The sequence below is a fragment of the Coniophora puteana genome (genome assembly GCF_000271625.1).
Source record: "Coniophora puteana RWD-64-598 SS2 unplaced genomic scaffold CONPUscaffold_13, whole genome shotgun sequence".
Lineage (NCBI taxonomy): Eukaryota > Fungi > Basidiomycota > Agaricomycetes > Boletales > Coniophoraceae > Coniophora > Coniophora puteana.
Genome location: NW_006913065.1, coordinates 169,935 through 183,263, shown reverse-complemented (window position 1 = coordinate 183,263; position 13,329 = coordinate 169,935). Strand labels below are relative to the sequence as shown.

The following is a 13,329-nucleotide window of genomic DNA, read 5'->3' as shown; positions in this document are numbered from 1 at the left end:
CATCTTGAAAGTTGTTCTGATTATTCTTTCCCTTCTTCTTGACGCTGCGCAGAGTGGTCGCTGTGTCCCGGTCCCCGGTAGTGACATGGGGACAATGTTTAATCATGTGGTTCAGAGCCGTGTCTGCCACACCTCGAACCCACCGCCGGTTGGGTTCGAGAGCCCACACTAAATAAAATCAGTCTATTAGTAGATAGCTATGCTCGAAGAAATAGAGGTGCTTACAATAATCTTCGATCTCCTGGACACTGCGAAGATGAGCACGAGCCCCTTGCTCGTACTCCTTTTGGTCCTTACTCTGCTCGATACCTGTATCAAAATGTAGACATTTATTACAATACATTTTTGGCTTAGCAGAGGGACCAGTGCCCATGTACGCCTCCCGAGCTTTCGTAGGTAGAAGTGGGTGGGGTTGGAAGTGATGCTGCCACCACGGGGCATCGAGAGCAGGCTTGGATATGGATAAAGCGGCGCCTGGAGCCCTGGGCATTCTGGACTATGGGACATGTAGGTTTGTTGTTTTTTTCTGCCTCTAAGTCTGCAGAGACTTTATAACTCGACTCAAGTCTCTGCAGAATATCAAGACAAAGCGGCGACTTGAACGGCTAGTAATTGGCCGCCGAATCACACAGTACAGCCCATGAAGGCGAAGTAGCCACTCTGATTAATGTAGGCTGTTTGTAGTGTGTAGATCAGACTTCGACTCCAAAGAGATTCATTCACAATTAATTAATAGTGACATGGCATGACGGAATACGAGCGACTTCCGAGTGTTAATCTCGTGTTATTGCATCACTTCATTGCTATGTGTCATAGATACATGAGTAGCTAGTTAATGGATGGCTAACTACACACAGTGATAGAAGGGTGCTCCAAAATCTCGTTTCACATACGGAAATTACTCTTTTCAATTTATTTTGGCGCTCATATTTTGGATCACACGTCACACTATCATATTAAAGCAATACGGCCTGTGTTTCATTGTGCGAGGCGGCGAGGGAGCATTGCCTTCGGCGAACGCGTCCCTCGCGCGTCGACTTCGGACAGTCACGTGTACTTAATATTACTATTTATGGGTATGATTCGCGAACTTCCGAGAAGTCCGCTCGGTCACTAGTCACGATGACCGACACTGTCGGTCACTGTCGGTCACGGTCATTCTAAAATGACCGACACGCCCGGTCATCCCGTGGCATTCACTGCTGCGAAGGGTATGTACCAAATTGTTCTTGTTCGAGCGCTTGTTGATATTGGAGCGCCCATATGACAGCATGTCTCGACCAGAATAGCTGCTACCGCCCCCCTCATGCAACATCTAGCTCTCACAGTCCACAAATCTGCCCCTAGCGGTATAACGGCCTCATGGCTGGTGTGCTGGCGAGCAGACGCCCATAATGTCCTCGGAGTCATGCATGGCCTCATTCTTGAGACTCATTGCTCTTGCGCTCTTCCTACGCCCGCGGGGCTTCAGCAATTTCGTTACCAAGGCCATATCTTCGTGTTCCTTTCCTTCACGTTCCTCTACATATGTTATAGGTGACCACAAACATCAAAACCTCTAGACCAGCTCGAGTGCCATGGCTTTCTTTGTGGGCATGTTTGACTATTCGTGATGGCAATGTCTTTACCGAAACGTCTACTTGAAGCAGAGGATACAGTCCGTGCCTTCGTCAAGCTGACTCTAGAGCTACTAAAATTGTGACTTCTGGCTTAAGGACATGTAGTGGGGTGGGGACAGGAGGCTACTTTTATTCATCAACGTGTGATGGCAGCTGGGCGGCGCACCGCTACTAGCGTGAATGATGGATATTATACAGATGGATATGGTCGCGTAGGTAAGTCACCGCTATGAGCGCCTGGTGATGATCGTCGCACTTACGGTTTATAGAGGATGTCTACCATGCGTTATTTAGAAAATCAACGGCCCGGGCTCATGCGCCCTTAAATCGGCATGAAGTGAGATGTTTTCCGGTGCTTTGTCGCTCACAGATTTTCGTTGCTACCCGTTTGCTGACACGAATCATATAAATAATACCCCGCCTCATAGATTTTTTTCTGACTTTGGCGCCCGTCGCAATCCACCATCTTCCACCAATTTGAAATTCTCCCGCAGCTACTGGCTATTACAGAATACAGGCTATTACCGCTGGTTCCAACGTCATGTATGTGCATTACATTAAAGCCTGCAGCCAGTTTACATGATCTGCACTGTGCTTGAAGTAGGAAGCGATGTCAAAGCCTTGCGCAGACCGGTCCATAGATAACCATAAGTGCGTGCTCCACCTTACATCCACTCCATTTCATGTTCACGTTTCCATACAACTTCGCATCACCTTTCAAGGGCTGGATACAACATGGCGCATGCACACCAACCTAAGGCCAACGTGAACTCCATCCTGCGCAAGAGCCCGTCTATCCAGCTATTTAAAAGAGGATTGTCTGCTGGTGACCTTATCCGATCGACAACCAGCAACATCAACTCAGAGTTACCAGGTCAGTGAAATCCCATCAATCGTCTTTAGCTTACTGACATCCCTCATTGAGCAGCTCTCTCAAGCATGTCTATCTCGCTGTTGGTTTCGACTATCTGCGCACTACTAGTGCGCCCCGCAGGAGCGTTCCCCGTCATTGTGCCGCGCAACGATGCCGACGTCGTATCCAACACTTTACGCAATGCATGGATCCACCCCTCATTTATTGCGGTTTTACTCAGCATTGGCGGAGACGTTGTGGCAAAGTCGCTGGCCCAGCTTACAGGGCCTATCTTCGTCCCAATCCCATTCAGTTTTGGGTGGGCAGCCTACTCCCTCATCGCCCTCATGTCCGTGGTCGGGGACGGGCGACTCCTTCCGAAACCAGACAACACTGCAAAGGTCTACAACATCGGGCGCGGGACATCCTGTGCCAACCAGTCATGGATGCTAGGTCGGTTCTTCAGGGACGCACAGAAGCCACTGGAAGGAAATAGCATGATCATCTCCATCTATGGTGGAGGTGCCGCTTTGGATTGGTGCTATTACAGCGGCTTTGCGGTGATCCTCATCCAATTAGGCATTGCAGCCATTCCATGCGGCCTTTACGGGGACTACTACGTGCTACTAGTCGCCGGAATAGCCACCGTCCTCACCCTTCTAACTGCGGCACTTCCCCAATGGCGGGCCGAGAAATTCTCGGGACGGCGTGGCAGCAAACAGGCTATCGCCATTACAAGCGGAAACGGATCACCTAACGTAGTCGTCATCATCAATGAAGGCGAGCCGGGTTCCATTGACCTGGAGGATCTCGCCTCAGGTCCATCTCCACTATTAAATTATGGTCCGCCGAACAAGGAGTTGCTTGTCCTCGGTTCCCCAGCAAGGTTGCGCCTCACCCAGATAGTCTGCGTGGCTCTCGTACTTGGATGGGTCGCGTTCTTGCTGACGTCCCAGCTGGTGACGCACACCTGGTACCTCCTGTTTGCGGCAGGTCTGGGTACGATCTTCAACGTGATCGTTGCGGGCGCGCGACGATCACCTTCCACTCGCATGATTAACGTCGAACATATTCAAGAGATACGCCAACACAAGGATGCCAACGCTACCATGAGTGCGGAGCGGGTCGAGGAGGTACGATTACGCGAGGTCATGCACACTCTCATGGATGCAGAACGTGGGTATCCAAACCTGGGCAAGGTCTTGTTACCGGAGTTCCATGGGGCGCTTTTGAAACCCGAGGAGAAGAAGTGGTGGGATGGAGACCGAAATGCTTATGATGCAGCGAGAAAGAAGGTTTCCTCACGGGGTCTGACACCGAGGTTGATAACCCGGGTCAAACGTGCGTGTACCGATGATGAGATCGTGACGACTTTGTACTTCTCCTACGTGTTATGTATCGCTGTATACTATCCTCGAGTACTCGAGTTCCCAACGTAGATAGAGCTCGTGCGAGCTACTTTCTCATTCAATCTCGATTCGGTATTTACTTACGCTAACTTATTTCAAGGACCTTATGCACCATTTATGTCTAAAATATTCAATATCAGATAATTACTTTGATTAAGATACGCGTTGACTACAGACAAATTAAAGTAGGCAAAGTACTTAATACACCAATAAATAAATACATCAGGTACCCGAAGTCAAGTTAGAAGGAGTCGTCGAAGCCAAGTTAACATAGTAAAACCCAATTCCCTTAGGCAAAAAGTTCAAACCCGTATTGTTCACCTTCTGATTGACCGAAAACACCCGCTGAACCTGAGTTGTCGCGTTGCTGACCTCGCCGAGGCCCACCGCCTCGAAAGGTACGTACGGCTGCTGCGTGCCGTTGTTTAGGTTCTGGGCCATGAGTAGGTAGACGGTGCCGTTGTTCCACACGCCGACGTCGACGCCGTCAAACTGGTACCCGCCGAAGACTGCGTTGGGATCGGCGAGGTAAGGCACGATATTAGCAGCAAACAGCCCGTTGAGGTCGGCCGCGGTGCCTTCGATGGTAGAGACGTTGCCGGTCGTAGTCGGGTACTGATACGAGACGATACCAGATGCGCCATGGTTGAGCGAAGTCATGATCATGGTCGCCCAATCTTGGCCGGAAGGGATTGTGCTCCAATACCTGCGCATCCCTGCATCAGCTAATAGTCCACACGAAAGGCGGAGAAAGCGTGGACTTACGCGCCGTCCCCAAATGCCTGTGGCACACTCCACACAGACTTCGTCCGCTCCCACCCCTGTATCGCGAGCCTGTCCTTGTACGTCTGCACGCGCGCCCGGATATCGTCCTGGGTGCCCTGACAATTGTCGCACCCACAGTGCCCAAAGTCGGGAGTGCACGGCGTGTCCCAGACAACAGACCATGTCGCGTTGATCCCGATCGGGTACGCATCCTCGAGGACGATGTCCGCGCCCTCTGCGTATGGCGAGAAGTTGTAGTTCTCGCAGTTGAGCACTATCCCAACGGGGTGGTAGCCGTCGATCGCGTAGATGAGGTCATACGCGGCGAGGGCAGCGTCGACCGGGTCGGAGTTGCCGTCGGGCTCGTGTGCGGTTTCCCACGTGAGGAGATTCGGCAGGGATTTGTAGGTGTTGACCAGTTGGGAGACGGCGGTGAGGTTTTGGTAGTATCTGGTGAATGCGTGAGTTCAGGACGAAGAGGCAAGTAAACCGAGACTTACGACCGCATGTCATAGGTGATATACAAGCCATTCTCGACAGTGAGGTTGAGCATTTCCTCAAACGCGGTCGTGTTAGTAAACGGAGGGATAGGGTGAATCTACAGCGCTTGAGTAGGCAGGCCTCAATATCACGCAAGGGTACTTACAGTGTTGAACCCATCCTTCTTGAGGTCGCCGATGATAGACAAGTTGTTCGACAAGTACTCGTCGAAGTTAACGTAGAAGCCGTTAGGCATGATGGGCGCAAACGCGCCACCCGATCCATTAGCTGGACGCGCCCATAACAGACCGGTGCGCAAGTCTGTCTTCGTCACAGATCCATTCGTGTCAGGAAGGTACAGAAGCTCTCCCTTTGCCTCGAACTTCTGCACCTCATTCGACGACGGCTCCGAGAACGTCGCCGAGCACGTGAGATCGTACGCGGCCTGCTGCGCCGAGAGCGCAGTCAGGTTCGCTTGCACTTCGTATCCTGCTGCATTGAGCGGCACCTGCGTCGTGATCAAGTTCGTCCCGTTCGCGGAGATGGTGATGTTGAGCGTGCCAATGCTCGAGCTCTTCAGTGTCGCACTGGCGTTGCTCGAGAGCGTGATGGGTGCTGCGCCAGCGATGTACTGATACACCACGGTGGTGTCAATGACAAAAGCAGCGCTCGTTGCGTCTTCGGAAAGGTAAGGTCTGAATGCAGGGGCGCAGCGGAGGGCGAGGAGAGGCTCCTCTGAGGACGCCGGGAGGGCGAATTGGCCGCCGGGAGGCACAACGGTTTGATTCGCCATGTAGTTCTTGCCGCACCTAGTGACGACATAGAAGTCAGAATTTAGAAACAAAAAGATGCAACAAGACGGACCATGTCTGTGCGAAGGCGACACGAAGGAAGCCCGCCGAAACGAATAGGGCGCTCGACAGCTTCATCGTTACACAGTACTCGCGCCTAAGAAGTCGAAGGTGGGGAATGAGAGGGTCGGTGTGGATGAGGATGGATAAACCACTGTACTTATACAGGCTCATAATCACTAGTGCGTTTCAGCGCTACGACGGAGATGAGACTAATGCGATGCAGGTATTGCCGCAGGGACCTTGCGTTAGTGCGTTGAGCACGGGGCGGTGAAAGGCAAGTATGAGCGCACATGGTATCCGTTGATGCCCACAAAGGTGCTAGGCAGATATCGTTTGACCTACAATTGGGAGACTTCGAGACGCAGCGTGTGTTCGCTGTTGTAGTAAATGTATATGCGCAGTCGAAGAAGTAGTCATAAATATCCCTCTATTTTCGTCTCGAGAGCTCTCTATGAGCGACATGTTTGCATTGCCTCCCAGGAGTGCAGCTGTGCGAAGGCGCTCGAGTTCGGCATGCGTCGGTAAGCGAGTTTCAGCGCGGGCTGCTAGAGCAGGAAGGGAAAGGCCAGACAGTCCGCCGTTACGCAATGCAGTGAAGCTAGAGGAGGGCGCTTGTTTCCAGGACTCAGCTCCGGTGGCGTCAGCTTAGTGCTATTGAATATGAGCAACCTCCACCCCATATTCGAAGGTTGATATAGATGTCGGATGCTGTCACCGATGCGACAAGCACGGCGGTACACCCATAAGCGTTAAGCCAGGCCGTAATCATGGCCTAGTCCAGTTGGGGAATCACAGAGGTGCCTGCGTGATGATTCGAAGCTGAGAGCAGCTCTTCTATTGAGGGTATAGCGTTAATCCTGGTGCATAGGAGCTGAAATCAGCGACCTTGCAATGGTGTAGTGCGAGCGTACAAAAGAGTGCGAAGAGCCCAGGGCAGAGTCGGAAAGCGTAGTTAAGGGCAGGCCGATACGCGTCGCCGCCATTGCATCCGAACCGGAAGCCTCCGAAACCCGACCTATCTCTTCTGACCTTCCCAGTCATCCCGTGCATAGCGTTCATCGCGTCATTAATGTTAGCGTCCATGAAGCGGTGTGTAGACTATCATAACATGTCCCAACAATCACTCCATTTTCCTTTGTGATACTTAGATATCAGAAGATGAACATCCAACGCCTTGGCTCCATGAGCTGTCTATTCCTCCACGAATTGACTCTTGGCGGAAGCTATTGAGGGAGCGGCGTCGGCGCGTCAGGGTGCGTCCATCAAGCTTCGAGACAGGAACATCAATCAGACGCATACTTTACAGCACCTGGATGAGAAAGCCAGAACATTTCCCATCGCCTTCTGTCGTCACACCTTTGTCTTGAGACGTGCTGAGTAACTGATCAAGGGTCGTAGTTGGTCGTAGTAAGCAGAGACCAATTCCGTTACCAGAAACGTAGCTATAACGTCAGATGGCAATGATTCGTAAGTTCCTCTACCAACCGTCGCAGTCGCAAGTTCTCACCGAAAGAGCGTCTGTCGGATTTCAAGTACGGCAGAAAACATTCGCAGTGGTGCTTGCTCGTATGATGAGGACCGCATCAGTCATACCTTCTCAGGACCTTCAAGCAGCTGCAGCGAATGCCAGAACTCTGAGCTATTTGCTGAATCATCCGCCACCTCGACCACGTCGCTTTGATATGTTCGACCACATGTGCTGATTCAGGGGCACCCCCAATCGAAGTCCTTCTCCAGTATATAAGCCGCATCGAGGATGGGATGCCCAGCACACCCCCCAACAACCACTTGACCACTCGCAGGCCCATCTTTCTTAGACATGTCTCTTCCCAAGACCATTCGTGAATACCGTTCGAACGTACGGATTCACTTTGCTGAAGTTTAACCTTGTTACCTTTGGTTAACATGTGTATTCCAGGGCGAAGGCTACCAGAACCTGATGCTTGTCGAGTCCCTTCTCGAGCTTCCCAAGTCAACAGAAGTGCTCGTAAAGATCCATGCTGTATCCTTGCAGTATCGTGATCTCTTAGTCGCTAGTGGGCATTACCGCGGGTACGTAGTTTCACATATGGATTGTGTTTTCGGAATAGGCTCAAGCGCTACCTAGTATCAAGCCCAACGTCGTCGTTGGCTCCGATATGGCAGGCAAGATCGTGATTGCGGGCGCAGAAGTCAAGGGCTGGAAGGCTGGCGATCGCGTCTGCGCGAACTTCTCGCTCGACCATCTCGACGGCGACACCACTGCGGAGATCTTCGCTACGAGTCTCGGTGGCCCCGTTGATGGAGTGCTGAGGGAATACATGAACGTTCCCTCGCATGTACGTTCTTTTTATCCTGTACTATGTTGTGCCTTGCGTTGAAACACTATCAGTCGCTGGTACACATCCCGGAACACCTCTCGTACGAGGAGGGATCGACGCTTCCGTGGGTGCTCTCTTGACATATACGTTCTGTAAACTAACAAAATCAACAGCTGCGCAGCGCTGACGGCATACAACGCTCTCAATGGGCCCAAGCCCATCAAAGGAGGCGACACCGTCCTTATCCTTGGCACTGGCGGTGTTTCCATGTGATCTTCTCTCCCTCCAACGATCTGCATCCCTCTGACGCTCAACATGGGTCTTTTGTAGTTTCGGTCTTCAGATCGCCCTCGCCTCGGGCGCAGAGGTCATCGTGACTTCTTCGTCTGACGAGAAGCTGAAGGTAGCTCAACAAATTGGAGCGCACCATATCATCAACTATACAACGACCCCAAACTGGGATCAAGAGGTGTTAAAGATTGTGCGTTTTCTTTCTCGCCGTACTAAGATTCGATAAATTAACCTGTCCGTTCAGACTGGCGGCCGCGGCGTCGACCATACCATCGAAGTGAGACTCCACCTTTACTCGTCAATGACTAGACGACTTACGAACTGTATACGGAGGTCGGTGGCCCCGGGACTATCACAAAATCATCCAATGCGACGCGGATGGTTGGATATATCCACGTCGTAGGCCGTGTTGCGGAGGTCCGCTTTCAAAACCCCGCTTCTTCACGCCTTTTAAGTTACTCACTCGCGCACCAGGGCGACAGCGGGGTATCCACCCTTGAAATAACCAAGAAAGCGCATATTTATCGCGGCGTCCTAATTGGCTCGGTGGCACAGTAAGCAACGCCCTCTTTGTCCCTCGGGCGGTACGCGTGAGCTCATGTCCATACGCTACAGGTTCAACGCCATGAACCGTTTGTTCAAGGCGAGGAACATCAAACCAGTCATAGACAAGGTCTTCTCGTTTGAACAGGCCATTGACGCGTATGCGCATCTTGAGTCTCAGAAGCACGTCGGGAAGGTTGTGATCAAGGTCTCAAAAGTCTGATCCGCTCATCCAGCGGGAAGAGAGGATCTAGACGAAGACGATCACTTCTGAATTTTGTAACCTATAGCCTGGACAAGAAATGACGAAGGTGTTGAAACCATCTAACCCCCTCTAATTTCTGCGTTGAATTCGTCAAGAGAAGGTGAGATATCCCCATATCTGACGGTGGAGCGTCCTGCCTCCGAAGATCTTGAAAGGTGTCCACACCCCTTCATCGTCTGATAGTCGGAGTCTGGAAGTAAGTACAGCCTAGCGCTGTCAACATGTTTGCCAATATTTTGGCCCATGTATGCTCACCCAATATCGGGCGCTGACGCCGTTGTCTTCCTTTGTTCGCTCGCCAGGCGAGGTCCGATTCAAACGCCTCTCCCGTCGCTCCTCAGACTAAGTATCCCGACGCTTTTGGAATGATCCGTCCAGTTCTCTGGCGTCCGGCATGTGTTCGCGTCTCTCTGCTTGCTTCTTTTCTCCTGAGGTCCTTTGAATTCTGCGCTGTGCGAGTTAACTTGAAGACGATTACAAGAAGACATTCACAACGTTAATCATGCTTAGCTCGGTTCCTCTCAGTGACGAACGGGACTTGCTCATTATGCTAGTCCTGTGCGAGCCATGACCCCGGTACTTGAACGCAGCATCAGGTTCGCGACGACCCTTTGCCAACCCGCCTCGTGTTCTAACCAGCCCTATCGCGTATCGCACTTCTAGCCGCCAGCTTTCCCAAAACAAGCTTGGATGTCACGGCTAAGCGCTAAGGAGCCAACCCACCGTTTTCGAAGCTTTCTGATTGGCACGGGATCGGAACAAAAATGCAACGGAGCCACCCGCCGAGCTCCGACATCGACTTGACACTTTGTGGGTCCCATTGTAAGCACGAATCAGGAAATTTTACAAATCAACAAGTACAAAGTAAGCGGGGCATCGAAACTGGATAAAAGGCAGGCCCTCCTCGCTCGAATTTTCCTCAGCTCCCTTTCGCTTTTCTCTCCTCCTCTCTCTTCTCAGCGGCATCCTCTCTACGACCCTATGCTTTTCTCTTTACCCGTCGTGCTGTTGGCAGGCCTCTGCAGCGTCGCAGTTGCGCGCTAGCATTGGCTGAAGCTCGGGAAAATGCCCGTGCGTGCTGTGTGGCCTACATGATGCCCACGTTACAAGACCGTGGCTAGTGTATGAAATGTCGGCCGCGGCGCTGACCGACGCTACTCACGACGCGGACACTATTCTCGGCGACTGTTATCTCGTTCTACCAATATGTTCTCGCTGTAACACCTAACCGCCATAGGAGTGGCTCCGTCTCCCCAAAGGGAAATAATGGTGTGTCTCCTTATTTGTCGCTGTCGCCATATCTAACTGTTTTTCGCCCAGCAACGTAACTGACTAACTCGCCAGCCTCCATGCGGATTAGGTAAGTCTGATTTATTTTCTCGCCCTCCACCCGTCTCATATCTTGTTCTCCAGGACCAGCAGTACAAGAGCCCACGAGAGGCGCTGCTTGCGACGACATATACTCTTCGAGCCGTCTCTTCCGCTATAACCGTCGCGGCTCCTCGCTGCCGAATTCTATGCTGGCCCTTGACTTCCGGTCCCGCCCATCAGCAGCCATAACGGCTGTGAGGTCAGGACCGTCGCATGTTCAACACCATGAGCCTTACCATGCTCGCGACGTCGACTTCGGAAACTCGCTCCAGCCGCCTACGACGGCGACCTGCTCTAGCGACGTATTGTGGTAATTCACTCCGGCAACCACTCTGGCGGCTTGCTCTGACGACTTGCTCTGGCAACCCGCTTTGGCGACCATCGACTCCGGCGACCCCAGCACCGACATTTCTCATCCTTTTCTCCGACCTTGGTGCATTCATTGGCCCGGTCGTGCTTCAGCGTTGGTGCGGACTCACATCCCACCTCCGTGTAGCAAGAGGTTTGGTGCTTTACGCATCACCTCATCATCGGGTATATTTACCCCAAATTTTTGGCATCCTTTGAGACTTCGGTCTCTGTTTCTGAGGACTTTGGTCCCTTTTCTCTTGGGCTTCGTGCCTCCGTCGCTCGTCGAGACTTCGTGCGTTCGCCTTTGATTTGTGACTTCGCGTCTCGATCATATGTGACCTCGTGTCTCGGAGCTCTGCGACTTTATGTCTCTCGTCAATGCGCTTAAGCACTTAATTATGTATTTTATCCTCTGTAGTATTTAAATGGCTTGTGCTGGATTGCCATGTATTTGAAGCGTCAATTTATATTTGATACTTTCATTTTGCGTCCCTTGAGAAGTTGTCATTTCTAAGTCGCCGTTCTGCTAATATCTCAGAGCTCAGTTTTTTCTATACGCAAGTTCCAAAACAAGGTCCATAAAGTAGATAATCGACTGATAAACGGGCGGAAAGGTGAATGCGAAATTTTAAACCTCTTTAATAAAGCCCAGTGCAAAATGTGCCCCCCTCTCAGCAAGTGGAGTTGTTGCTGTTATCCGACGAATACTGGAACCAGTCTGCAAGGTTGTCATACCCGATCTCGAGGGTGTCGCAGTTACCAGTCCACGCAGCAACTGACTTCCAAAACCCGGTGATGTAGTCAGATGAGGTGGGGTAAGGACCATTATTGCCGCTACGGGAGGGACTCTCGGCACCAAAGGGGCCACCCAACGAGGTCCAGGTGTTAGTCTGATAAAGAATATAAGTTAAACCACAAAGAATTGTCAACGCAACTAGTACGTACGAGAGCACCGTAGTACGCGTCAATTGCGTTCTGTAGCGACATGGTGTCGGCACCGCCGGTCATGTTATGAAACGCGTCCGTGCTGAGACGGTCGATAGAGCCAGCGGTGGGGATGTCCTCGTTGCTGACGTAGGTTGGGTAGATCGTACGGATCATGACGTCGGGCGTCGCCCCCTCCGCGCTCGAACACATCGCGCCGAGTGCGCAGTACTCGTTCTGCCACGCGCCCTGGGTGATCCAAAACTCGCACTGGTCCCGAATTGCCTTGCACGACCCATTGTCCTCAGCCGGCTGGGTGCCGCACGGCTTGTTCAGGGCGGCGTACTGCCCATCACACGACGTAACAGCTGGGCAAGTGCCGGGGTTCGACGAATGTTCGAACCAATCAGCGAGGCTGGAGTATGAGATGCTGCCGTCGCAGCTGTTGGTCCACGCTGCAGCAATGAGGTACTGGCCGTTGACGGTACGGTCGTCAGCCCTTGTAAAGAGCAACAGCAGTAAGTAAACATCGCTATCCACAAACAGGAATGAGGACGTACTGGGAGTCATATGTTCCACCCGCGGCTTTCACCGCCGCCTGATAGCCTGTGCTGTACGTGTCGTTCGTGAGCGTGTCTGCGCCCTGCGACAAACCGCTGAAGGCGGACTGGGTCAGGCGTGGCTGATCCGTAGGTGCGCCAAGCCACTGGAGGACGGATGCGGGTGTCCTCTCGTTCTGCTGGCAGAGCGCATATTGAGCGCATGCGGTGCTATTCCAGACGTTGTTCAGATCCGTCACATTCTTGTTGCAGGTGTTGCTCAGCCAATCGCAGCTCTGAGGAGTGTACTGAGCATATGCAGAAGTGAGAACGCTTGCGAGGATGGTCGATCGGAGGAAAGCGTGCATCTCGAGGGGAATGTCAAGAAGGATGTCTGGGAGAGGTGAGTCGCACCTTGTGCTACGAGACGATGCATAGTATTTATACGAAACATCATGATATTGTAGCGGCCAAAATTTACCGTGGATCAGGGTCAGCGGAGCCATTCAGGAAGCAACCTAGAAAGCAAGTAGCGACGATAGCCCCCAAGTAGTCTCCCTTAGTCAGCCCAGAATAGCCGATATTTGATGATGAGTCGATAAATATCATATCCCAAGGTCTTGGCAGGATATTGCATGTTGAAGGAGAAACCGTTAAAGAAACCATAACAGCGAGAAGCTTGATCCCGAATCAAAGAAAGCTGTGTAATTTCATGTGTCGCGGACTCCACCTCGGTAACTTACTACCTCATCGGACGACATGTAA

The 13,329-nt window shown here is 52.0% G+C and overlaps 5 protein-coding genes across 5 annotated transcripts; 2 read left to right on the top strand and 3 right to left on the bottom strand.

The window, feature by feature from the left end:
• Nucleotides 1-2,354: 2,354 nt before the first annotated feature.
• Nucleotides 2,355-3,911, top strand: CONPUDRAFT_157775 (uncharacterized protein; the record flags this gene model as incomplete). The annotated part of the gene is made up of 2 exons (XM_007774798.1): nt 2,355-2,493; nt 2,548-3,911. The coding sequence occupies 2 exons, from the start codon at nt 2,355-2,357 to the stop codon at nt 3,909-3,911; spliced, it is 1,503 nt and encodes a 500-aa protein (XP_007772988.1).
• A 192-nt stretch (nt 3,912-4,103) lies between these two features.
• CONPUDRAFT_76224 (uncharacterized protein) lies at nt 4,104-6,055 on the bottom strand (the record flags this gene model as incomplete). Its single annotated transcript, XM_007774724.1, has 5 exons — nt 4,104-4,587; nt 4,647-5,096; nt 5,147-5,244; nt 5,293-5,935; nt 5,991-6,055. The coding sequence occupies 5 exons, from the start codon at nt 6,053-6,055 to the stop codon at nt 4,104-4,106; spliced, it is 1,740 nt and encodes a 579-aa protein (XP_007772914.1).
• Nucleotides 6,056-7,032: 977 nt separating this feature from the next.
• On the top strand, nt 7,033-9,447 carry CONPUDRAFT_84571 (NAD(P)-binding protein). Its single transcript, XM_007774797.1, has 12 exons — nt 7,033-7,233; nt 7,287-7,447; nt 7,514-7,838; nt 7,899-8,032; nt 8,088-8,298; nt 8,352-8,404; nt 8,454-8,549; nt 8,611-8,761; nt 8,816-8,848; nt 8,905-8,988; nt 9,046-9,125; nt 9,187-9,447. The coding sequence occupies exons 3-12, from the start codon at nt 7,800-7,802 to the stop codon at nt 9,335-9,337; spliced, it is 1,032 nt and encodes a 343-aa protein (XP_007772987.1). The 5' UTR covers nt 7,033-7,233; nt 7,287-7,447; nt 7,514-7,799; the 3' UTR covers nt 9,338-9,447.
• An 898-nt stretch (nt 9,448-10,345) lies between these two features.
• Nucleotides 10,346-11,491, bottom strand: CONPUDRAFT_84570 (uncharacterized protein). Its single transcript, XM_007774796.1, has 3 exons — nt 10,793-11,491; nt 10,700-10,739; nt 10,346-10,648 (listed from the first exon to the last, which is right to left on the bottom strand). Exon 1 carries the CDS (start codon nt 11,157-11,159, stop codon nt 10,983-10,985), a length of 177 nt encoding a protein of 58 aa, XP_007772986.1. The 5' UTR covers nt 11,160-11,491; the 3' UTR covers nt 10,346-10,648; nt 10,700-10,739; nt 10,793-10,982.
• Nucleotides 11,492-11,652: 161 nt separating this feature from the next.
• CONPUDRAFT_139359 (uncharacterized protein) lies at nt 11,653-12,932 on the bottom strand (the record flags this gene model as incomplete). The annotated part of the gene is made up of 3 exons (XM_007774795.1): nt 11,653-11,991; nt 12,047-12,524; nt 12,586-12,932. 3 exons carry the CDS (start codon nt 12,930-12,932, stop codon nt 11,773-11,775), a joined length of 1,044 nt encoding a protein of 347 aa, XP_007772985.1. The 3' UTR covers nt 11,653-11,772.
• Nucleotides 12,933-13,329: the final 397 nt, after the last annotated feature.

Bases quoted from the DNA above. Each gene is read 5' to 3' on its own strand.
- CONPUDRAFT_84570 (XM_007774796.1), bottom strand. From the start codon at position 11,159: ATGTCGGTGCTGGGGTCGCCGGAGTCGATGGTCGCCAAAGCGGGTTGC.
- CONPUDRAFT_84571 (XM_007774797.1), top strand. From the start codon at position 7,800: ATGTCTCTTCCCAAGACCATTCGTGAATACCGTTCGAAC. The intron at 7,839-7,898 runs GTACGGATTCAC...TGTGTATTCCAG, and splicing joins TTCGTGAATACCGTTCGAAC to GGCGAAGGCTACCAGAACCT. The intron at 8,033-8,087 runs GTACGTAGTTTC...AGCGCTACCTAG, and splicing joins GCTAGTGGGCATTACCGCGG to TATCAAGCCCAACGTCGTCG.